Source organism: Gopherus flavomarginatus, chromosome 1 (assembly GCF_025201925.1).
Source record: "Gopherus flavomarginatus isolate rGopFla2 chromosome 1, rGopFla2.mat.asm, whole genome shotgun sequence".
In the NCBI taxonomy this organism is placed as follows: Eukaryota; Metazoa; Chordata; order Testudines; family Testudinidae; genus Gopherus; species Gopherus flavomarginatus.
Window position 1 is genome coordinate 88,700,428 of NC_066617.1, and position 25,004 is coordinate 88,725,431.

Sequence of the window (25,004 nt, forward strand, 5' to 3'; positions counted from 1 at the left end):
AGTTATAAAGCAGGCAGCAGCAGCAGCACCTCTTCGTCTAGCCATTTGTGTGTAGTTAGGCACCTGCCTAACTCATTCTCAAAAGAAAATGCCTTAAAAAGCCGCCTGACTCTAGGAGAGAGGTTCCCTGTTTATGAATTGCTAACAAAGATAGGTGCCCAAGCCCTAGCTGCAGGGAGGCGCCTACCTCTGAGAGAGAGGGTTAGGACTTTGCAGTGCCGTAACAAGGACGAGGCCAGTGAGGCACTTGCCTTGGGTGCGCAAAGCAGAGGGGCGCAGCTCTGCTGCAATCAGTGGCGCTTCAGTAGCAGCTCTACCGCTGCCACTTCTTCGGCAGCAATTCGGCGGCAGGTCCCTGAGTCCCTGTTGGAGAGAAGGACCTGCTGCCGAATTGCCACCATCGCTTCATTCATTCTTCGGCGACAATTCGGCAGCAGGTCCTTCTCTCCAACAGGGACTCAGGGACCTGCCGCCGAAGAGCCTGGAGCCAGTCCTTGCCTCGAGTGCAAAAATTCCTTGTTACAGCTCTGGGGCTTTGCACACATCCCTGTTGTTGGCATCTCCCATTGGCTAGCTTAGACAGCTTCCTACTAAGTATGTTCGCTTTCTGGATCACAGTCTAAAGCACCTATCTCTGTCCATTTATTGTATAAGGAGCCTAGGTGCCTAACTCAGGTTTTGTGAACCACAATGTTGTTCCTGTGATTTTCTAGGCACCTAAAAGTTAGGCCTTATGACCCTGAGCATCATAATGCCCAAACTCCTTTGTGAATCTAGCCCACACTCCTTTAATCCTCAACCAACCCAGCAGCTAATCCGCATCTGCTTTGAGAGGGAAAATGTTTACAAAGAAGCCCTGCCTCTCCATCATTGCCCAGGCTCACCAGTGGGGAGCATGATGCCACATCATTATAGATTTCCAAACACTGTCAATTACTAAAGAATTTAAACTACCATCAAAATATTTGTTCCTACCTCACAGTTTGTCTCATCTGAAGAAGAGGTAAGCTCAATAAGGCACATCCATGAAGCCTAGCACACCTGCCCCTTTTATTTATATACACAAAAATGTGTTGATATTATATTTTAATCTACATGTTACAAGAAAAATATTGACAAACTGGAGGGAATCTAAAGAGCAACAAAACTGGAGAGATCATTGTATGTAAGAAATTAAAAGAATGAAGCAATGACTAAACAGGAGAATGCAACTGTAGTCTACAAATATTTTATGGGCATACACATTAAGGAAGAAATGATGTACTGTGATATATAGGAGTCTGCCTAAAAGTGAAAGGTTGAAACAAAGAAATGGAAAATTTAGGAAGAATACCAAGAAAATCTTCCTGCCAGTGAGATGTGTTAGGCTGTGAAACAGTATCCCTGGGAAAGCTGTGAAAGCCCAATTACTCTGGGCTTCTAAAAGCAGACTGGACAAAGCATTAGCGTATGGGTGGTATGGAACAATCCTGCATTATCAGGGAAATGGGATGGATGATCTAATAAGTCTTGTGCACCTCTAAGGTTTGAGAATATTGTAGAATCCTGGAAGATTCCTGGCTGGCAAGAAGGTACATTTATATTGACCTACCAATAGCACAAGGAGAACATGGGGAAAGATCTCAAACTTCAGTACTTAAAATTAGATTTTGGCACTGAAATAAAAATTGCCCAATTTCCAGGGGTGTTGAGCACCTGCAGAGCTCCAATTGACCTTAGCAGAATTTGTAAGTGCTCAGTTCTTCTGGAAATCAGGCCACTTTCATTTAGGTCTAAATATGGAATTTGAAACCTAACTTTAGACACCTAGGTTAGAAGATTTTGTCCACAGCATTGTATTGTTCTCTTTTCTTTGAAGGGAGAACACCTAAAATGTTCATTTTGTGAGTAAAAATTCCTACTAAAACTCTCCTGTCTCCAGCTCTATAGAGGCAGTAAAATCTAACATTTATTTTTAATCTTGGTGGAAATCAGATAAATGATAAATTCCCTAACCAAGTTTGGCAAGGGGCATCTGGCACACATGGAGCTGGATTCCTGTGGCTCTGGGCAGGTCAGGAACTTTAAGGGTGAACATTCCAAATTAGGAACCAAAACATTCCAGGCACCTCAGTCTAACTGTAACATGAAAATAAGCAGATGATATTTGCATTTCCATTCCCACCACAAAGCAGGATTAACAGGTCACTTGGGGGATTTGCTTAATGAGGTGAAATCTCCAGCTGGCACAGAGCCAGTATAGGACATGTGGCCAGAACCGCACTTCCACTCTAGCAAACCCCAACTGGCAGATCGGCCCCACTGGGGATATTACAAGCCAGTACTATTTGCAGGAGTCCTTCTGGCGGATCTCTATATTGCAATAGAGGAACCCCTACCCAACTCCAGGCTTGAGAGAGCACAGAGACACAGGCTACGTCTACACTACAGGATAAATTTGAATTAGCTTAAACCGATTTTATAAAACAGATATTATAAAGTTGATTGTGTGTGTCCACACTAGGCACATTAATTCGGTGGTGTGCGTCCATGGTCCGAGGCTAGTGTCAATTTCTGAAGCGGTGCACTGTGGGTAGCTACTGTAAAATAATGAGGCCAATAATGTCGATTTGCGTCCACACTAACCCTAATCCGATATAGTAATAACGATTTTAGCGTTACTCCTCTCGTTTTGTAGGAGTACAGAAATCGATTTTAAGAGCCCTTTAAATCGATATAAAGAGCAGTGTAGTGTGGATGGGTGCAGCGTTAAATCGATTTAAAGCTGTTAAAATCAGTTTAACAGCGTAGTGTAGACCAGGCCACACAGGCACACAAGTATCAGAGGGGTAGCCCTGTTAGTCTGGATCTGTAAAAGCTGCAAAGAGTTCTGTGGCACCAACAAACGTACTAGCGCATGAGCTTTGGTGGGTAAATACCCACTTCCTGGGAGGCATGTCAAGCACATCCTGTGCAGTGCCATTAACAATCCTCAGACCACCTAAGCCAACCCCATCCCCAGCCCCCTTCCTCATCTGGGCCCAGCAGAGCCCAGCCACTCCTGAGGACTGGCCCCAGGCTTGCTGACGACAACGGGGGTGAATTTAGTCTCGCCCCTCTGCAGTTACGCGCCTCGGAGAGAACAGGGACGTGTAGCTAACGCTGGGCTGGGAGCGGGGAAGCAGCAAGCTGGCCCCAGGGTTCTGCGTCGGCCGGGTTGGCCCCCTTGCCCCTCCGAGGAGAAGGGGGAAGCTCCCGCCGCAAACCTCAGCTCCCCCCCACCGAGCCTAGACACACACAGGCCCCCTCACCTCACCCCCCAACCGCTGCTCCCTCACCCGGCGAGGGGCCAGGAGGGGCGCGGCCGAGCACAGGGGCAGCCGCACGGACCGGGACGGGGCCCTGCCTGGAGACTGTTGAGCCAGCGCCGCGCGGGCCCGTTCGAGGCTGGGCGCAGAACGAGAAGCGCCCCCCACTCGCCCCCCCAGTGCCTCAGTTTCCCTCTGCGCTCGTCCCACGCCCCGGGGGCCAGGAGGAGCCCGCGCGCCCTCTAGCCAGCGGCAGCCCTTGCAAAAGCAACCCCAGCCCAGGGGCTTGGCAGATCCAGGGGCTGGATCCTTCCCGGGCCCGCGCAGTCAAGGAGCTTCCAGCCCCGGCCCCTCGGCCCGCAGGGTGGCAGCGCTGCGGGGGGCAAGAAGCCAGCCGAGAAACTCCATTGCCAGCGCTGTCCGCGCTCAGCAGCTGCCCAGGAGACTTTGAGCTGAGCGCGGGGTTCACCCCCCTCCAGTCGCTGGGCTGCTCTTGGCCTCTGCCTGCGGCTGCTGTGCACACCCAGGGCCTGGGGGGCTGTCGCTGCACCGACATGGCTGGCGAGCACAGGCTCTTGCTGCACAACGCCCAACAGCTGGTGCTCATCTGCACCAAAGGCGAGAAGTACCTGCTGCAGGCGGGCATGCAAAGCCTGGCCGTGCTGGACAATGCCAGCGTGGTGATCGGCAAGTAAGTTCTGCTCTGCGCGCTTGTTCCCTGAGCCCCCGGCAAAGCAAGGTGCTGAACAGGCACCTGGCGTGATTCAGCCAGATCTGCTCTCCGCATTCCTGGGAGCCGTCAGGTTCAGAAAATAAAGTCTGGTGCCGCATCAGGTTATTCCTTACCTCTTTTTAAAAGGCAGATTCTTCAGTTCTGCAGGCTCGCCATCAATTCAGACAGCGACCTGGCATTTTGGAGCGATCAGATGCCACAAGTGCGTTAGAATTGAAAAGGTGGTGTTTTTTAAAAATCTGAATCCACAACAAAATATTCCCAAATCCTTACTCATTGCTAGTTGCTGAAAATAAGGAAAAAATATGTTATTCTTCGTGTTGTGGATTAATTCTGCCGAGAAGAAAAACTGCAGACTGGAATCCAGAATCTTAGCTTTTTAGTCAAGGGGATTCCAGTTTAGAAACAAAAAGTTACTTTGCTGTTTTTAAAAGACAAGCATTGGCTTAAGTGTGCCAACACATTTGTGACTTAAGTTGCTATGCCTAAAACGTAAGTGTTGGAGTGCTGAAGGTGAGAGGATACACAAACTCTTTTTAAAAGAGTATGCTGAAAAGTAATGTAAATTCTGGAATAATTATATTCTTGATACTTAGAAAATGATTTAGCCTCTGTCCTAAAAAAAAGGTAAGCACATAGTTAACTTTATGCAGGAGTGGACCCACTGCAGTCTTTACTCAAATAAAAATAAGTATGCAAAATAAGTGTAAAAATAAGTATGCAAGTAAGACTTTACAGGGTCAGGACCTTAAAGCCAACATAAAAGGTAGTGTTATAAGAGGAACAAATCTACATGACAGTATGGACTAAACCAAATTTTGTAACTAGATCCATATAATACCGAGATGATATTTTTAAAAATTCTGAAAGCTCTGTGAAATTTTGTAAAGAGAAATTTTAAAAAGCATAGCTTGTAAGATAATTTAGAAGTCTGGACTTAAAAAAAAGTCTTAATAGTAGTGAAAGAAATATAATGTATATTTTAACTTTGTAAGTCAGTTGTGTTGCTAACTTATCTTTGACAAACCAGGTCACACTGATAGTCTGACAAGATGAAAACCTGTCTTTGAAAATCCCAAAATGTAATTAAACATCTTTATAAATGTTGTTGCACATCAAATTGCTGTGACCTCACTGTCTAGGTTCCTAATGTGTCCCCCATCCCCATAGAAGCTGAGCAACAATTCAAAGTTGCATAAAAGCTGAACAGCATTTTAAAATGGCTTAAAATATTTGCTTTATAGTTCATAAAAAGTCTATCTCCAGTCTGTCTAGACTCTGAGTGTATACTTTTTACATAAAAATAATTGGCTATTGTGTGTGCTGTAAAACTTATGTTGCCTTCTGTTTGGGATGTTTTGTTGTGACTAGGATACAACAAATGTTTGAAGAGATTACTGGATTCTGTTATTATTTATTCAGGGCTTAGACTATTTAATATCAAGGACCTGGCTCTTAAGACTATTAAAAGAAAACATGTCAGCTTGTTTGTTGACAATGTAGAAATCAATTATATTTTTTCTTCTAATTTTTTAACTGTCAGTATTGATTTTATTTTCCCCTCTGTGTTGATTTATTTTTGTCTCAGACTATACAACAGGGTGAAAAGGAGATTATGATTAGCTTTAAATTAATCTTTCATAATTTTGACTACCTCAGTCAACATCCCTCTAACTATTCTCTTTTTCAGGCTAGTCTTTCTAGGCAAGTCCTGTCATGTCACTGACCACACTTTCTGCCCTCTCTGGACCTTTTCATTCTCTGCTTTAACTTTAAGTGAAGTAACCTGAACTCAATAAAGTAATTTAAATCAGGATGTACCATTGTTTTTAATATTACATTATTTTCTTTCTCTTTTTAAAATGCTCCCAATCATCCTATTTTCCTTTTTAAACTGCTACTGTGTATTACACAGATGTCTTCAATGAGCTGTCTGTGCTGAGTCTCAAGTCTTTTACTCCAGTGGCTCTAATATTGTTGGCGGGAGAGGAGACAATATAGATTTAGGGATGCCAGGTGTCCAGTTTTCAACAAGAACCCTGGTCAAAAAGGGACCCTGATGGCTTCAGTCAGCACCGCTGACTGGGCCGTTAAAAGTCCGGTCGGTGGTGCAGCGGGGCTAAGGCAGGCTCCCTGCCTGCCATCATTCCATGTGCCGCATGGCTGCCAGAAGCAGCAGCTTATCCTCCTTCCAGCTCCTACACGTAGGGGCAGCCAGGGGGCTCCATGTGCTGCCCCCACCGCAAGTGCTGGCTCTGCAGCTCCCATTGGTCAGGAACTACAGCCAATGGGAGCAGTGGGGGAAGCACCTGTGAACGAGGCAGCGTGCAGAGGCACCTGGCCACGGCTCCACATAGGATCAGGAGGGGGGAAATGCCACTGCTTCCGGGAGCTGCTTGAGGTAAGCATTGCCGGGAGCCTGCATCACTGATCCCCCTGCCCCACCCCAACCCCCTGCCCCAGCACTGATCACCCTCCCACCCTCCAAACCCCTCGGTCCCAGCCCGGAGTACCCTCCTGCACCCCAAAACCCTTATCCCAAGCCCCACCCCAGAGCCCACACCCCCAGCTAGAGCCCTCAGATCCTCCGACTCCCTAAACCTCCTGCCCCAGCCCAGAACCCCTCCCTGCACTCCAAACCCCTCAACCCCAGCCCAGAGCCCCCTCTTGCACCCCTAACCCTTCATACCTGGCCCCACCCCAGAGCCCACACCTGCAGCCAGAATCCTCACCCCCTCCCACACCCAACCCCCTGCCCCAGCCCAGTGAAAATGAGTGAGTGAGGGTGGGTAAAGTGAGCGCCAAAGGGAAGGGAGATGGAGGGAGCAGAGCCTCAGAGAAAGGGCAGGGCCTCAAAAGAGGGGTGGGGCAAAGGGTGGGACAGGGATGTTTGGTTTTGTGTGAGTTGAAAGCTGGCAACCCTGTGTAGAATTGCCCCATCACCTCCAAAGCCCATGGAAGCCTCTCCTCTAAAATACCACATGACTGGGGGGAGGGAGTTCAATGACCAGTGTTTGGCCAAGGAAAGTCTATTCTTCCTGGTATCATCCCTAAGCAAACCTACAGGAAAATCCATGTGAGTGTGAAAGCTAACCTTAAATACACCCAACTCTTGCAGATTCCACTCCATGCTGTCTAGATCCTCCAAAGGGGCAAGTGTACCCTTCAGGTGTAGGCAGGGAGGCAATGGCAGCATGGTTCTTCTGGAGGACAAGAATGCTCTGCAGTTACTGACTGCAGGGATGCTGTACGTTTGCTACCCCACAACAGTGCAGTAGTTTTAGATAACTGAAAGAAAATAAAAACTACTGTTAGTCATTAAGCATAATTAATATGATTATTCCCTGGAGGGAAATGATCCCATAGTTGGACTCTCCTTCCAGATGATGTTATGGTATCCGCTCATACTGAGGATACCCCTCCAAGGGAGAGAAACCCTTTTATTAGTAAGAGACAGGTAAGAATATTGGGGGATTTGATTATTAGAAAAATAAGTAGTTGGGTTTCTGAGGCTGGCAAAACCACATGGTATATTGACACCTGGGTGCAAACCTCTTGAGACATGTGGATAGACTTATGGGCAGTACTGGGGAGAAGTTGGTGGTCACAATACATGTAGGCACTGGTGACATAGGGAAAGGTGGGAGAAAGGTTGGAGAAAGGTCCTGGCGGCCAAATTTCGGATGCTAGGAAACAGATTAAAGTTCAGGACCTCAATTTCTCTGAAATGCTCTCAGTTCCTCAGGCAGGGGTAGTTAGGCAGAACTCAGGGTTTTGATGTCTGGATGAGACAATAGTGTTCAGAGGAGGGATTTATGTTTGTTAGGAACTGGGGAATGTTTTGGAAAAGGAGGAGTGAATACAGGCAGGATGGGATCTACATAAACCAAAACAAAATTAGATTGCTGGCATGTAAAATTAAAAAGGTTGTAGAGGAGTTTTTAAACTGAGGGCTAGGGGAAAGCTGACAGGTGCAGAAGAGCACACTGTTGGGACGGACACATCCCTTAAGATAGGATTAATTGAAGGGGATATTCTATGTCCTAGTAAAGAGGAGAGGATAGAAGTTGATAAAGTACAGATCGTAACTGAAAAGAAACAGTCAGAGGAAAGAGAGTTCCAGTCAAATTCTACTGAGGAAAATAGAAAGGAGCATAAACTCTGGCAAGTTAAGTGTGAAAGTGTAATCAGCCAGGCCAAAAAAGAATTTGAGGAGCAACTAGCAAGAGACACAAACACTAACAGTAAAGTGTTTTTAAGTACATCAAAAGCAGGAGCCTGCCAAACAGTGAGTGGAGGCACTGGATCATCAAGGTGCTAAAGGAGCACTCAAGGAAAATAAGGCTGTTGTAGAGAAGCTAAATTCATTCTTTGCCTCAGTCTTCATCCTGCATCAGTCTTCACATCCAGGGGCGGATTCGGCGGCATGCTTGCGGGAGGTGCACCAAAGCCGCTGGACCAGCGGACCCTCCGCAGGCATGGCGCCAAAGGCAACCTGCCTGCCTCCCTCATGGCGACCGGCAGAGCGCCCCGCGTGGCTTGCCTCCCCAGGCACACGCTTGGCGTGCTGGTGCCTGGAGCCGCCCCTGTTCACATCCTGCAGAGGATGTGAGGGAAATTCCCACAACTGAGCCATTCTTTTTAGGTGAGAGATCTGAGGAATTGTCCCAGGTTGAGGTGTCAGTAGAGGATGTTTTGGAACAAATTGATAAATTAAACAGTAATAAGTGACAAGATCCAGATGGGATTCACCCAAGAGTTCTGAAGGAACTCAAATACGAAATTGCAGAACTACTAACTGTGGTATGTTACCTGTTGCTTAAATTAGCTTCTGCACCAGATGACTAGCAAATAGCTAATGTCATGCTGAATTTTTAAAAAGCTCCAGAGGCGATCCTGTCAAATATAGGCTGGTAAGCCTAACTTCAGTTCTAGGCAAATTGGTTGAAACTATAGTAAAGAACAGAATTATCAGACACATAGATGAACACAGTATGTTGAAGAAGAGTCAAGGAAATCATGCCTCACAAATCTATTAGAACTATCTGAGGAGGGTCAGCAAGCATGTGAACATGAGTAATCGAGTTATTATAGTGTATTGGGACTTTCAGAAAGCCTTTGACAATGTCCCTCACCAAAGGATCTTAAGGAAAGTAAGCAGTCATGGGATAAGAGGGGAGGTCCTCTCATGTATCAATAACTGGTTAATAGAGTGGAAACAAAGGATAGGAATAAATGGACAGTTTTCACAGTGGAGAGAGGCAAATAGCAGGGTCCCCCAAGGGTCTGCATGGGAACAATACTGTTCAACATATTCATACATGATCTGGAAAAAGGAGTAAACAGTGAGGTGACAAAGTCTGCAGACAATACAAAATAACTCAAGATAGTTAAGTCCAAAGCTGACTGCAAAGAGTTTCAAAGCTCACAAAACTGAGTGACTGGGCAACAAAATGGCAGATGAAATTCAGAGTTGATAAGTGCAAAGTAATGCACATTGGAAACCATAATCCCAACTTTACATACAAAATGATGGGGGTCTAAATTAGCTGTTACCACTCAAAAAAGAGATCTTGGAGTCATCTTGGATAGTTCTCTGGAAACATCCACTCGATGTGCAGCGGCAGTCAAAAAAGCAAACAGAATGTTGGGAATAATTAAGAAAGGGATAGAAAATAAGACAAAAAAAATATCATAATGCCACTATATAAATCCCTGGTATGCTCAAACCTTGAATACTTTGTGCAGTTCTGGTCTTCCCATCTCAAAAAAGATACATTAGAAATGGAAAAGGTACAGAGAAGGGCAACAAAAATCACTAGGGGTATGGAACAGCTTCCATATGAGGAGAGATGAAAAAGACTGGGATTTTTCAGCTAAGAAAAGAGACAGCTAAGGGGGAATATGACAGAGGTCTATAAAATCATGAATGGTGTGGAGAACGTGAATAGGGAAGTGTTATACCCCTTCACATAACACAAGAACCAGGAGTCACCCAACGAAATTAATAGGTAGCAGGTTTAAAACAAATATAAGAAAGTATTTCTTCATACAGTGCACAGTCAACCTGTGGAACTCATTGCCCGTGTATGTTGTGAAGGTCAAAATTATAACTGGGCTTAGAAAAGAATTAAATAAGTTAATGGAGGATAGGTCTGTCCATGGCTATTAGCCAAGGTGGTCAGAGATGCAACCCCATGCTCTGGGTGGCCCTAAACTTCTGACTGCCAGAAGCTGGGACTGGATGACAGTGCATGGGTCACCTGATAAATTGTTCTGTTCATTCGTTCTGAAGCATCTGCCACCAGAAACTATCAGAAGACAGGATATTAGGCTAAAGGGACCAATAGTCTGACCCAGTATTGCTATTCTTGTGGCCATGAAATTTTGTCAAAAAAATGGAAAGGTCAGTTATCGAGTGAGATTTGGCGGGGTGATGGTGGTGGTCTTGCAATGGTCAAAATTAGTATGTCTGACAGGTTGAGTGGAAAATGACAAGGACCTGAATGTCTGATGAGGAAGAAAAATGTATTGATATAAAATAGCTCATCCAAGTGAAAAATGTAACCTTGTAATTGGCCAAATTGCATAAGACCTCAGGTAATGTGCTTTCGAGCTGCCAGCTCAGCAAATTAAAGCTGCCTGAGCAGAGCTGTCTCATATGCACCAAATATACAGAGAGGAAAGCTAGCTACTTTTGGGACTGCGCACCGTGTCTGAGTACACTTGGTAAGATTCCTGTAATGGTCACAGCATTTTCAAGGCAAGATTACCACTAAATTCATTCATGGAGATTGGAACAAGGGAACTGCAATGTGACATTCAATTATACTAAAGGCCATCAGACCAAGGTCTTAAATCTTACACATAATATACCATTTTGTTGCCAAACGAAAAGTGTCAGTTAATGATTTATCTTGTGGCAAAAAGAAAATCAATGTTTTGGTCATGTTTAAAATATATTTTCTCTCTCTCTGTTATAATATACATATATATGGAAGACAGGATACTGGGCTAGATGGTCCATTGGTCTGACCTGGTACGGCCTTTTTTTTCTTCTTACATTCTTATTTCAGTAACATAAGAACAACTTGAGGATACTGTTGCTTTGGTAATAAGAGTACGCTGGGCTAATGAATACATTGGCATTTGTCTTTGAGTTACAGGATACACACAGATATTACTTCATAAACAGGGCCCACAACTTATCATCCTAAGAGAACAATGGTGGCAGGGCATGGGAATGGGCCAGGCTTCACAGACACCTTGAGGTCCACTGGATTTCCTCATAGATCTCAGGGCATCCACATGATTAGCAAACAATCTTCCCTGTCCATTTTCAGAGTCCTGCAAACAATGACCCCATCACATCTCTGAAAGAGTGATGATTCAGGAGCTCCTAAGTACAACTTGCTGAGTTTGCTTTTTAAACAAACTCACTCAGACTTGTTTGCACCTTGTTTGTTTTTGCAGAGATGGCTGTATAAAAGCTGTAGGCCATGCAGATGCTATTCACCAGCAATTTTCAGAAGCATCATTTGAAAAAATTATTGACTGTTCTGGGAAATGCATATTGCCAGGTTGGTGTATTTTCTTCCTGTTAATGCTGCAAATCAGAATGGGTGAACATGTGTATAGACAAAGTACAGGTTCCTCAGTTACTCAAACACTCCCCAAGCTTCTTTTCTTTGTATAGTGCAAGCCATACATAAGTTATGCCCCTTGGGTATTTGAGCAACTAACCCCTTCCTTCACGTCATCCCCAGGCAGTTGAGACAATTTACGGTGCCTTTGCTCCCCTCTGGAGGTTCAGCTTGAATCAGATGAAGGGCAGGGCCTTCTTGGTTCAGAGACCAATTCTTTACAACTCTGAGGAGGCCCCTTAGACTACTTCTCTGGCTAGCTAAAATGCTTGTTGAAAAGTCTATTCATTTGGGCCTGTTTACTTTTTCATTTTCAGCTGTTCTTTCTCCTTGGGTTATTTAATCTTCTGTTGGCCAATTTTTTGTTTGGCAGAGTGACTGGCTCTCTCTCAGCCACCTATTTGTTTTCTCTGTTATTTTAACTTTTGTAAAGTGCCCAGATATAAAATACTATGAATATCTCTTTTATGTAATACTTTAAGGCCTAGATTGGGCCTTCAACTGGAGCCCTGAATAAGGGGCAGCATGTAGCTATTTCCACCCCTCACCCTGTCCTGGAACAGTCCAAGCAGGTAATTGTGACTATAAAGGGTCACACAAGGCTATTCCTGGCTTCCCTCTTGCTCTAGGGGAAAGGAATCTGAGGAGGATCTGCAGATTATAAGGGCAGAAGGGACCATCATGATTATCCAGTCTGACCTCTTGTATAACACAGGCCATAGAACTTCCCTGAATTAATTCCTGTTTGAACTAGAACATATCTTTTAGAAAAACACCCAGTCTGGATTTTAAAATTGCCAGTGATGGAGAGTCCACCACAACTCTTGGTAAATTGTTCCAATGGTTAATTATCCACTACTCTCCTATTCCAACAACAAGTTACTTCCCACTCCATGCTAGCTCAGGTGAGTTGGTTGACATACTGAAGGGGCAGAGTCAAAGCTCCACAAATTCCCCACCCATTTTGTTCCCCTCCCTGTCTACACATGGAGCCTACTGTCCCCGCCCAGCACACAGCCTGGTGATTTGGGTCAAAGTCAATGGGACTTAGGTGCTTCTGAAAATTTTACACAGTATAAAGTAAATCAAATGTCTTGTATTTATGAACTGGCATTTAAGCTGCTAGACGTGTTCTCTGACACGGACTCTGGCACTCACCCAGACTAATTTCATAGTCTTTACACAGGAAAAGCTCTCACTCAAGTCAGTGGTCTATTGCTAGGATAAGTGTCACAGTATTAAGCCCAATATATGCAGCTTGCCCTTTTAAAGGGACATCAGCATGAAATCTAGTTGGTGGGTTTGAAGTGAGTTGAAATTATTTCAGTGTATACACCTCCTTGTAAGTCCTCATGCCAATTTTTCTGTTTTTAAGAAATGTTTCTCTCCTGTTACTGTGTGAAAGACCCAGACAAACAAAATGAGAGAATGACTGACAGACTTACTATACAGGAGAAACAGTTTAACTCTACACCAAGTGCTGCCTGATAGACTAAAACACCCTGAAAAAATATTTTTTTCTTGCATATCTTCATTATAGTAATCAGAGGTGTCTTTTGCAATAATATAAGGTAAAAACATTTTTCAAACAGAAGTATGGCATGGTATGGGTTTTTTCTTCAGTTGATACTGTAGCTTTAATTTGCTTGCACTTTCTCAAGTTTTTCTTTTCCCCAAACAATGAAATTTTGCAATGTGTATTTATTTTATTATTGTTGGGGTTTTTTTTAGGTTTGGTAGATGCACATACCCATCCAGTGTGGGCTGGTGACAGGGTTCATGAGTTTGCAATGAAGGTAATTTCACATAATTACAGAGTTCATACATAACCGTCTCTGCTTTCTCTACGCTTCTATTTCTCATCTCTGGAAAGTTAGATCAGTTACATCATATGTAATTTAGGATGGGAGAGGAAGCAACGGCTTTTGGAGACCAAGATGAAAGAGAGAGGGTTGAAGCCAAAGGAAAAGAGATGGGGAAACAAGGAGCAAGAGGAAGAAGGAAAGAGAGAGCAATCCAGTGACGGAGGGGAAATGAAATAGAGGAGACAGAAGTAAGACAGAACAAAACATATAAAAGGGAGATAAAATGAAAGTGAAGAAAATGAGAATGAAATTGGGAAATGGAAAAAAAATGAAGAGATTAAAGAAATGAAAGCAATATGAACGGTGAAAATTATTTTATTTACTCATACACCTAGAATTTGTTTCTGATGTAACCCAAATGAGGGTATGGGATAGAGATGAGGGCCTAGGGTGGATTGCCAGAAGTTTGCATTATGGATGGGGAGGCTGGAAATCCCAAGTGGACGTGGTTGAGTCTGTATAGGATGGAGGAAATGCAAGCACCTGAATGGCTTTGGAATAAAATGTTTCCAGCTCTGCAGTGCTTGTTGTTTCTGTGACATGTTATGTTTTTGGAACATCAGTGTATGATTTCAAATTGAGGGTGGGGTTGGGGGTTAATTTGTGGCTGTTTATCTATATGTTACTGAGATTGTAAGGTCTTTGGGGCAGGAACTGTTCCTTACTCTGTTTGTACAGGGTCTAGCACAGTGCAGCTCCATTCTCTGTTGGCCAACAGGAAACAGTGTAATAAACATGATTAATATTTAATAACGGGGTGTCACACCGGGTGCAGTAGCACGCACCTGTAATCCCAGCTACTTGGGAAGCTAAGGCTGGCGGATTGCTCAGGGGTTCTGGGCTGCAGTGCACTATGCCAGTTGGGCATCTGGTGCCACTGACAGCCTGGCCAGCAGGTGGCTGAGGGACTGGCTAGAACACAAATGACATGTTGTGATCGGGCACTCTTTCTGTGAGGGCTGATGGATCAATCGATCAAGGTGAATAAGGGTATCATGTGATGCTGTTAAAAGAGAGATGAGAGCTGCTATGTAACTGATTCCATGGAAGGGAAAGACAGGGAGGGATAATTTAATCATGATACAAGCTGGCATCACAGCATGGTGAAAGGGCCTCCTTTGACTTTATCCTAACTTGAGTCCCCTCCAAAATCCTAAAGCTGGTCCTGCTAAAAAATGATAATGTTCAGGTAATACAACTGCTGGGTAAAACCATGTCTATGGTAAAATAGACAACAAAACCGATAGCAATAACTACTTTGGGTGGGCCAAAGTCCAGTTCATTGTGTCTTCTTTCTTCCTTTCTCCGTTCCCCTTGTCCCCTTTTTAAAAACCACACAAGTTACAATGAGATATGCATTCTAGGTTTTGCCTTTAAATCTGCTTTAAGAAAGGGGATTTGATGTTCTAAAGCAGTTTCTCAACCTTTTAGGTACCAGGGACCAGCTTGCTCACTTCCTAAACTGTATCAGGGAGATCTCAAGGACTGGCACCGGTCTCTGTAGACTGGTTGTTGAGAAACGCTATTCTAAATTACATCACTCCTTTCTGCAATTCTTCTATCTCTGGAGATGGTTCTGTGCAACCTAAGCATCAGACACAGTCCTGCCCTCCTACAATGGACACTCTTGTCTCAGTTTTTTGGCTGGTGGCTTTTACTGGAACAGGCTGTGTTTAATCCAACTGAATGCACAACTGGGAGGAAATACTTATTTCAGCACTGAAATAGGTTTTTGTTTTGTTTTTTTTGCAGCATGACATCACTGCCAGAGTCTTTTCGGGGGCAGATTCAGCACTGATGCAGGGAACTTGTCTCCCTATTTAGTCCTCTATATGATCTAAGGCAACCACGAGTGCTGCCCTTGCTTGTGCCTTGTGCAATGGCAGTGAGACAGAATTTCTATGTCATTAGCCCACCCCAAAACACCAGCTGCTCCAGTTGGTGCAGTTGTCCATAGAGCTGTCTCTCAGGCTCTGGTAGACAGTCTCCTGCCATGGAGGTATTCTTATGCATTGCTTTGCCTGGCACAAAGGGACCACGGCCCAGGGGTGAATTTCCCTATTACCTTTTCTCATCAACTTCATCTCCACTTCAGTTCCTTTTTTCCCCATGAAAATGAATTTGTGATGGCAGGCCAGACTAGGGCTGATAACCACTTCCGGACTCAGGGGAAGGAAATTTTCAGGAAGATTCCTTTATGAAGTTTCCCCCTCATAGTTCCATCACTGGGATGGTTTTTTTTCTATCCCCTCTCCACTGTGGATTAGGCCAGATGCACCTTGCAGAATCCCTTGAAGAAGGTGAATAGAATACTCATGTTTAAAAGAGAATTTTGTTCTTAGCTGGCAGGTGCTTCCTACATGGATATTCATCAAGCTGGAGGGGGAATACATTTTACTGTGGAACACACCCAGAAAGCCTCAGAAGAGGAGTTGTTCAATACTTTCAGACACCGACTGCTGCGTATGCTCAGAGCAGGAACCACTTTGGCCGAATGCAAGAGTGGATATGGTTTAAACCTAGAAACCGAGCTTAAAATGCTCAGGGTGATTGAACAGGCTAGACGGTTACTGGATAGCAACATTTCCTCTACGTACTGTGGAGCTCATTCTGTGCCTAAGTAATGTGATTTATTTTGTTCTTGTTCTTCTAAACAATATTACTCTCATATTATTTCATAAAACATGAGTGCAGCTCCTGAGTGAATAAACTACGAATTGGTGGCAGATTATACAGAAATAAATGAGGAGCAACAGTGCCAGGTTGGGGGTGAAGGAAGCTGCAGCAGAATTTGGCTTCCTCACACAGTTTGTTTGGCAGTTTTGAGGGTTCGTTTTTTGTTCTCCCCAAAATGGCAACAAAGTGTACAGTATTAGAAATAACAGCATTCAACAAAATTATGCTTCCCTAAACTGAATGTAGAAGTAAGTGAGGGAGCGTCCTGATGTGGTGGTGGTCAGTTATGAAAAAAGCCAGACTGTAAGGTTTAAACAGAAATCAACTGGATTCAGCCAATGGGCATGTAGCCATCCTTTGCGGTTACCCACTCCAAGCTGTATGGAAGTTTTCAGGAACTCCTTTTCAGAAAGTCTTTCTGCTTGAATTTGCCACTGCCATCAGGCCTTAAGCTGTCTGGTTTTCATTTTAACCAACCAAGAGAAAACAATATTATAATACTTAATCATCAGAAATTTTTATAACAACAAATGTGCTTCCATTCAACCAGTTAAGCACTGTATCCTGTGAGTGAGTGTGAGCCCAGCATTTAGGTGTTACTGCCAACAGGAAGAGCACTCTGGTTATCTAAATAATCGGATTATTAGCACGCATTCTGGTAGGTCAAGAGAGGTCCAACTGTAGTATATTAACAAAACAACCTACTCTTTCTCCTTTAGTAGTTTTTTTAAAATTTATTTTTATTTCCAGTGAAAAAGATAGCTACTTGGGTTTATGAGACTTCACTGTATTATGGAGTTAATGTCATAAAGAATGTCAGCAGATGTCCTGGACAAATGGTCTTGGACAAATAAAAGTAGCACATTTCGACAAACTGAGAAGTGGGCCTGGTGAAAAACAGACATGTAACAGAAGAATACATAAAACTGTAGAAATCATGCACAACAGTGTCCTAAAATGATGCACCTCCCAGAACTCACTGCACAACAGCACCTACCCATCTCCCATTACATTCATGTCAGTTTCTCCTGCTTTAATCAATCAATACCCTATTTCTCCTAGGTTTAGTATGTTCTTAAATTTCTCATAAGAAGTTTTTAAGGATGGAGCGGGGGGGGGTAATTTTTTTTTTTTAGTCAGAATTTTTAAACCAATTTTTTTCAGTTTCTCTTCGGTGAGTTTTTTGGTGTTTGTTTTTAAACCTGGAGAATTTTGACCAAAATGGTCAAAGTGCCATTTTTTGTCAAAGACATTTTTTTTAACAAAATCATTTCAAGCAGCTCTACAAATTAATCAGCAATAATTTACCTCAGAATACACCAGGTGTTATGCAGATATGAACTCTCATTGTCAACATGTGCATAGGTTCAGCCTCAGGGTCTGATTCTGCTCTCTGATGATGTAAATCAGGTCTAATTTCAAAGAAGATACACTGCTGTAAACCAGAAGAGAATCAATCAAGCCCTGAGTTTCAGAAATGAGAAAATCATCAATTTTTATTGTCTGAAGCCAAATCAGTACATGGCACAGTCTATGGTGACCCAGTTTTGTAGGGTGACCAGACAGCAACTGTGAAAAAACGGGACAGGGGATGAGGGGTAATAGACTCCTATATAAGAAAAAGTCTCAAAAAATGAGACTGTCCCTTTAAAAATGGGACATCTGGTCACCCTACAGTTTTGGCTTCTTAAGCATTCCCTCAGTTCTGTTTACAATTCAGTGCCTCTAGAAATTTCCAGTTCCCAAATTCTGCAGATTTTCTCAGGTCCAGACCTCAAATGCTTTAGACCCTCTGTATACACATAAAAGGATACTCTGTAAGTGATTTTTAGTGGCTGTTAAAACTGTTGTCTTCCAAGACATCTATCTCAGTTCATGCCATGTTTCTTTCGCCCTTATATTCCACAAAAAAAGGTGCAGTTATGTATAAATTATAGAAACTTTTAAACAGAGATAAAGAACTAATCTCAAAACCACGGTCTTTATTTAAATCCTTGCACTTTTATACACGTCTGTTATAAAACAGAACTTATCCATTGCTCTCCTTGATCATTCTTAATTATACAGATGTAGAATAGACCACTCCTACAACACTCCTTAGGTTAATATAACCAAATCAAAATCTTATCATAAATCTTATGACCTTAAACCATTTCAAAATCATTTTCCTTAGTCCAGAGCAAAACTGGCATAATACCACCTAGTGACAGTGAGAAATGCTCATTAAAACCTTCTAGAGCTGTCACAGTAGCTGTTACAATGCAACTGTGTAACATCCAGTTAAAAGTCATGTTCATGCCAGTTTCTACATTTGTGTTACTGTAGTATCACATCACAAATTATGACCCCTAATGGCAGAAACATCATCAGAGGTTCTTTGCACCAACGGTATAACCAACTGTTGTGTTTTTATAGCAAGTCTTGCAATATTTGATATTTTCCAGGTCCCGGAATCATGAGATTCTCAGCTTTTTTCTCTTTATTGAATTTCCAGCCTTCATGCTTACAGAGAAAAGTTGGAAAATGTAAAGGCTCAAAACCCAGAAGGAAAATAAAAATCTACCATCTTATTTTAATCGCGATTTTTAAGTCAATCTCATGATTTTTGGGATGCCTGGCTCATGATTTTTGAACATTTAAGGTCAGCAATATTTTCCAGACTGGGTAGACACTTTGAAAGTGAATTCCAGTGCTGTTTATTAGAACGATGGCAGTCTTTCAGTGTATCTTTTCGAGGCATTACAGCAAGTAGAACAAAAAGAGTGGAATCATACTTGTCTTCCCTTCCTTTTCTAAAGGCTCTAGAGTTAATCTTTAATCCACCTTCCTCCACAAACTGCTGAGCCAAAGGAGGAAAAGAGAGAAGGCTGGACAAGGCAAAAGCCAAATCAACCCCAACAACTGTTTCAACAAGTGAAGAAAAGAGGCAATAGGTTAGATCAGGGGTCTGCAACCTTTCAGAAGTGGTGTGCCGAGTCTTCATTTATTCACTCTAATTTAAGGTTTTGTGTGCCAGTAATACATTTTACTGTTTTCAGAAGGTCTCTTTCTATAACTCTATAATATATAATTAAACTATTGTTGTCTGTAAAGTAAATAAGGTTTTTAAAATGTTTAAGAAGCTTCACTTAAAATTAAATTAAAATGCAGAGCCCCTCAGGCTGGTGGCCAGGACCCAGGCAGTGTGAGTGCCACTGAAAATCAGCTTGTGTGCTGCCTTTGGCACGCGTGCCATAGGTTGCCTACACCTGGGCTAGATTCTGTTCTGGTTCACAGCCATGCAACCTCATCTGTAAATGTGAGCAGAATTTGACCCTTTCACATTACTGCCATTGTAAAACTCCGACAGACAACTCCAAACATCAAACATATATAGCATGTGTACAGGACTGGTGCACTGTTGTTTTTGTTTATTTTACAGTGGCAGAATTAAGGGAAGAGATGTCACTGTAGGTCTTTAGCCTCAGTAGCTATCGTTATTATTTATCTCTCTCAAAGTTACAAAGAAATAAAAAGCCCTATATAGCTTTCTTTAAAAGGCCATTACTGACCTCCCATAGGCAATCGTCATGTATCAATGACATTCTAAAGTGGTTGTGACAGTCACAGCAGCATAGTCCCTTGCTGGAATGCCTCGATAAGACAAAACCAGCTCTCTGTGACTGTGAAGGACCTAAAAAAAAAAAAGAGAGAGAGAGAGAAGTAAATTTAAAGTCAGTTTTTTGCTGAATGCCCCTGTTGGCTTTGATATTTCAGGTCTCTACCACTCGAGTTAATGATTTTTTTAAAAAGGTGTCTGTTAAGTTGCTTTTAAGGATAAAATTTAAGCAGTTCAGAATGTATAAATAGAGAAGTAGAAGATTTTTTTTTTCAGGGCAAAAAAAATTGGTTGGCATCTAAAGAAATCTGGCTTACAAATAAGAGGATATAGCATAATCCTTTAAAAAGGATATTAGAATTAAGTCATGTTTGTGTTATATGAATTACAATATTTTTCCTCTTGCATTGTTGTTTTTAAAATTTAAATAATAACTAAGCTTAAAAACAAGGCAGCAATTGAAGTAAAATTCAGTGGCGTAGAAATGTTCAGAAACATTATCAACAAAGATAAAAATATATGGTCAGCTGTATTTTTGTCATATGCTAAATGTCTGAGGATTTTTTCATATGTATGCCTTTTAAAACTAATGTAATTATTACATACATTAATTACATAGAAGGTTCAAAGACTAAATCATTCTGTGTCTTTGTAACATTTTCTTTTCATTAGAGGGAAAAATGCTACTGAAGCCACAGATGACATTATCAATAACCATCTCCCTAAACTAAAGGAGCTGAACCTAAGTGGTGAAATACATGTTAATAACATAGATGTGTTTTGTGAGAAAGGTGTCTTTGATCTGAATTGTACCAGAAGAATTCTTCAGGCTGGAAAAGAGATAGGGTTACAGATTAACTTCCATGGTGATGAACTCCATCCAATGAAATCTGCAGAGGTACTTCTTCATTCTGTATGCATTTAAGCCATTTTTGCTTTTGACTTGCCTTTGGGAGAACTGATGCTTTGAGAGATTTACAATATTCCAAATCAATATGTTGTTCTAGAAAAGTATGATAGTTTGTGATATAAATCAAAGTACCACCAATGTGCAAAGTTGATGAGTTAAAGATGTGAAACCCTTGATCTTTACTGATAACTTGTCTACTGGCTTTTCAAATATTGACTTAGCTTATCCTCTGGTAGTGAGGTCAATAGGAAAGATGGATATCTGTGACCCTGTTCATTACTGGTACAAAGTATAGTTTTGATACACTACTTTAAAAATATTTATTTTTTCCTCAGTCATGCAGTTCATATCTTCCCAACAGTACAGACATTCCCATTGGCAGCAGCAAATAACAGCAATTCTGTAAAGGGGTGTCAGAGTCCATATTTCGTCATCATTTGAGTAGTGCCTCCTTTTAATCCTCCCTCATTAGTCTGCCAAAGCTTAATTTTGTTGTATTTGGAGAAGATCAGTCTGGACCAATATAGAATTCTATACAGTGGGTAGCTCTAGAATTGCATAGGACAGTTTCTTCATTTGCATAAGAATATCAGTTTCCATCAACTCTCTTCTGCACAAAAACTCTTTATAATTTTATCTATAATTATACAATTGTTTATATTCATTGAGTCAGTTAAAATTCTGTTCAAGGCATCAGCCTGACCAGATTCTTTTGATTACAGTTAAAAAGGGGTTAATAACTTTAATAACTTCATGAAAGCTTTACTGCAGTAAAATTTGTCTTAAAATTATTTATTCTTTAGAGATCACTCTTTGAATTTTTTTAACTAGTGTTTTGTAAATAGGCCTTAGGTAGCATCCTAATGAATTTTCTGTCCAAGCAGATTGATAGTAAGAACATAGCTTCAGTGATTCCTTGGTATCTGTTAGTAATTTTTCTGTTAAATCTTTTGTGATAATCTGCTTAGCTCGGAGGTGAACTAGGAGCCCAGGCTATAAGTCACCTGGAAGAAATTAGTGATGAAGGCATCGCTGCAATGGCAAGTGCAAAGTGTGCGGCTGTCCTTTTACCAACCACTGCCTACATGCTGAGGTAATGCCCTTTTGACAGATTGGAAATGACAGCCAAAACTAACAGCAGGAGCATTCTTTGGGCTCAAGAGTCTCATATTTCAGAAGGTTCTTATCTTCCTTAACTCAGTCAGGGACCACGGAAAATGGCCACACCTGTGAAGGAGGCTAGATGGGCCTCCACACATCTTATTTACTATGAGGTCCCATAAAATCTAGTCAATGCCCTATTTCTGAGATGCACTCAGATGAGTCCCCAGCAACCTATCAACAATTGGTCTTAACCTATCTGATGCATTAACTAAAGCAGCTAGGCATTAACTGAAGATGTCACCTTGCAAACTGGATTTTTCGGTAATCCAAATTTTATTTGCAGTATGTACATTTGCTCATTTGTGAAAGTTTCTTCTATATCTGACTTGAAGAAATGGACCACTTATTGCCTAACAAGCTGAAAGGGGTGCATGTAAAATTTTAGCAATTTTGTTTAATTTTTACCCAGGCAACATCAGGTATTTTCTCAAAAGCTCTGTTTGCTTTTGACAGATATTTAACATACAGATCCATAAACACCAATTAAATGGGCAACTTCTTTGTGTCCACAAGTGTATGTCTACACTGCAATCGGGAGGTGTGACTGCTCTGAGGAAGTGTGATTGCAGTGTGATAGGCGAGCCCAAGCTAGCTTTTGATTGAGCTAACACACTAAAAATAGCAGTGAAGCTGCAGCAGCATGGGTGGTGGCATGGGCTAGTCACCTGAGACCCTGAGGATGTACTTGAGCAACAAGCTCAGGCTGCCACAGCTTCCCTACTCTTGTTATTTGAGCTGGCTAGATCAAAGGTAGCTCATCTTTGCCTGAACATGCTGCAGCTGAACCTCCAAATTGCAAGGTGGACAAATCCTAGATTAACCAACAAGGAACTGAAAATCAAAATCAAACAATAGCTCCTTTGTTGTGTCAGAGAAGCATTTGAATTGGATTGTTGTGTATCACCTTTCCATTCTCATACAAAAACTCTCTGTGATTCTGCCAAGAAGCCAGATTCAGGATTGAGGAAGTCATTTGACTAGCTAATATAGGGCCAGACCCTCAGAGGCACTTTGCACCAGAAAAAGGGTCTGATACTGAGAAGTGGGGAGTACCTCCAGTAATGTGCTCAACATCTTCACCTCCTTTTGTCTTCATTGGCAGAGTAGTCGGGAGTACGTAGCACCTCACAGGATCAGGCACCCAAAGCTCTCACTGGCTGCACTGAGAATTGTAGTTGTTCGGTACTTCACAGGTTTGGTTCGAAGATTCCAAGCTGTGCAGCTAAATTGTAGGACAACAAACTCAGAGTTTGACCTTTGTTAGCAGCTCTTTGCTCCCTCAGATCTGTGCATCCAAGACATATGGAAGGGGAAGTGAATAATGAAACCACCAGCACCTAAATGACGAGTCAAGTCTTTTATATCACTGCACTAATTTGAGAGTGGCTGCCACCAAAATTATAGCAGCTTCAAAAGCACAAGGTACCAATTCCAGCTATAAAATCAATGGAGTGGGTAGCTGAGAGCAGAATTTGGCTTCTGGTTTCCAAAGTGATTAGTGAATCTGGTTACATCCTGTATACAAACCCAATAATACATGGAATTTTTCCTGGTGTAATTCAAAGCGTAATAGCTAAATGTACTGTACTGACAAATCTATTTTTTTCCTAGACTGAAGCAACCTCAAGCAAGGAGAATGTTAAAAGAAGGGGTTATAGTTGCTCTTGGCAGTGATTTTAACCCTAATGCGTACTGTTATTCAATGGTAAGCCATGCTTAATGCATATTACTGCACACAAAATGGTTAACAGTCTTCTACTGTCACAACACACGAGCAGTTCTTGCTCTGTTAAAGGGAGTCTTCTTAAAAACGAGACAGAAGATCAGATCCTCAGCTTAGATGAATTACACCTGCCGAGGATCTGACTCAGAGTATTTTCTCCAGACATGCCTCTCAGGTCAAGAGGCTCACTTTTTTCACATCTGCTTTGGGAGGCTTGGCCAGTTATGGAGGAGGAAGGAGTATCCTGTGTTCCCAGTTCTTGTTTTGGAATGGACAAGATGCAGGAGACCAGTTACCTGTGTCAGCCTGCTTGGGGGCTCTGGGCCTCCCCAGCATTACACAATAGACAGAGACCTAGTTGCATTATTGGTAATTCCTGTTTTCCCCTTTATTTTTGTATTAGCCCATGGTAATGCACTTGGCCTGTGTAAACATGAAAATGTCAATGAATGAGGCTTTAGCAGCTGCCACCATTAACGCAGCTTATGCTCTTGGAAGATCCGATATGCATGGCTCCATAGAGAATGGCAAACAGGGAGATCTCATTATCATTAATTCATCAAGGTATGTACAGTATTTAAATTGTTGTTTAAAACCTAATTTAACATAAGGGGCCTGATTCGCCACTGCATTGCACCTTGTGGAATCACTTACACCTGTACTTTAGTAGCATTTTACACTAGCTTTGCACTCATTTTCAGTAGGTATAAACTCCAGTGGAGAATATGGACCAGGATTTTTAAGATTAGATACTCATAAACCCTAATACCACAACTATTTTGAAAGCACTTATTACATGGAAACAGTGCAAGGAATTCTGTACTGATTTGTGCGTCTGTAGCTTACTGTCTTACTATAATACTGAGACAAAGGATCAAAACATACTACTTGCTTCTCGTGATTCAGGCTGGCCAATTTGTTCAATGTATGCTCTGTATGTGATCTGCTTTTGTGAAAATATTGATATTACATAAATGTTTTACTGTCTTTTTAGATGGGAGCACTTGATTTACCAGTTTGGGGGACATCAAGAATTGATTGAGTATGTTATTGTTAAAGGAAAAGTTATCTACAAAAATGAAAGTGTTATGGGCTACTAAGTACTTACTGAAAGATGGTGATAATTTAGAAGGATATTAACATGAAAATGATACTGAAGGGTTTCAGTTACCCAAGAGCAACAGACAACTTGGATTTATATTTTACTGGGACATTATTTGTATGCTCAGCTTACTTGCTCTACATTGAAATAAACTTTACTAAACATTTCCACTCAACCCTTGTTCATAGCAAATGCAAACCTATTATTTATACCTTTAACATAAGACATTCTTGAAACAGAGACATGGAACAAAGAGAACAAAAAAACCCTACAAAGGCAATGAGCTAGTGTTCAGATTCAGGT

At 42.1% G+C, this 25,004-nt stretch overlaps 1 protein-coding gene across 1 annotated transcript; it reads left to right on the top strand.

Moving 5' to 3' along the window:
* The first annotated feature begins 3,841 nt into the window (after positions 1–3,841).
* On the top strand, positions 3,842–24,711 carry AMDHD1 (amidohydrolase domain containing 1). The gene is made up of 9 exons (XM_050935658.1): positions 3,842–3,978; positions 11,494–11,600; positions 13,395–13,459; positions 15,871–16,148; positions 20,475–20,700; positions 21,681–21,805; positions 23,488–23,581; positions 24,003–24,163; positions 24,594–24,711. Exons 1-9 carry the CDS (start codon positions 3,842–3,844, stop codon positions 24,697–24,699), a joined length of 1,299 nt encoding a protein of 432 aa, XP_050791615.1. The 3' UTR covers positions 24,700–24,711.
* The last annotated feature ends 293 nt before the right edge of the window (positions 24,712–25,004 follow it).

Excerpts from the sequence above, each read along its gene's own strand:
- AMDHD1 (XM_050935658.1), top strand. The coding sequence starts at position 3,842 with ATGGCTGGCGAGCACAGGCTCTTGCTGCACAACGCCCAACAGCTGGTG. Across the intron at positions 3,979-11,493 it reads GCCAGCGTGGTGATCGGCAA|AGATGGCTGTATAAAAGCTG; the intron begins GTAAGTTCTGCT and ends TTGTTTTTGCAG. Across the intron at positions 16,149-20,474 it reads GGAGCTCATTCTGTGCCTAA|AGGGAAAAATGCTACTGAAG; the intron begins GTAATGTGATTT and ends TCTTTTCATTAG.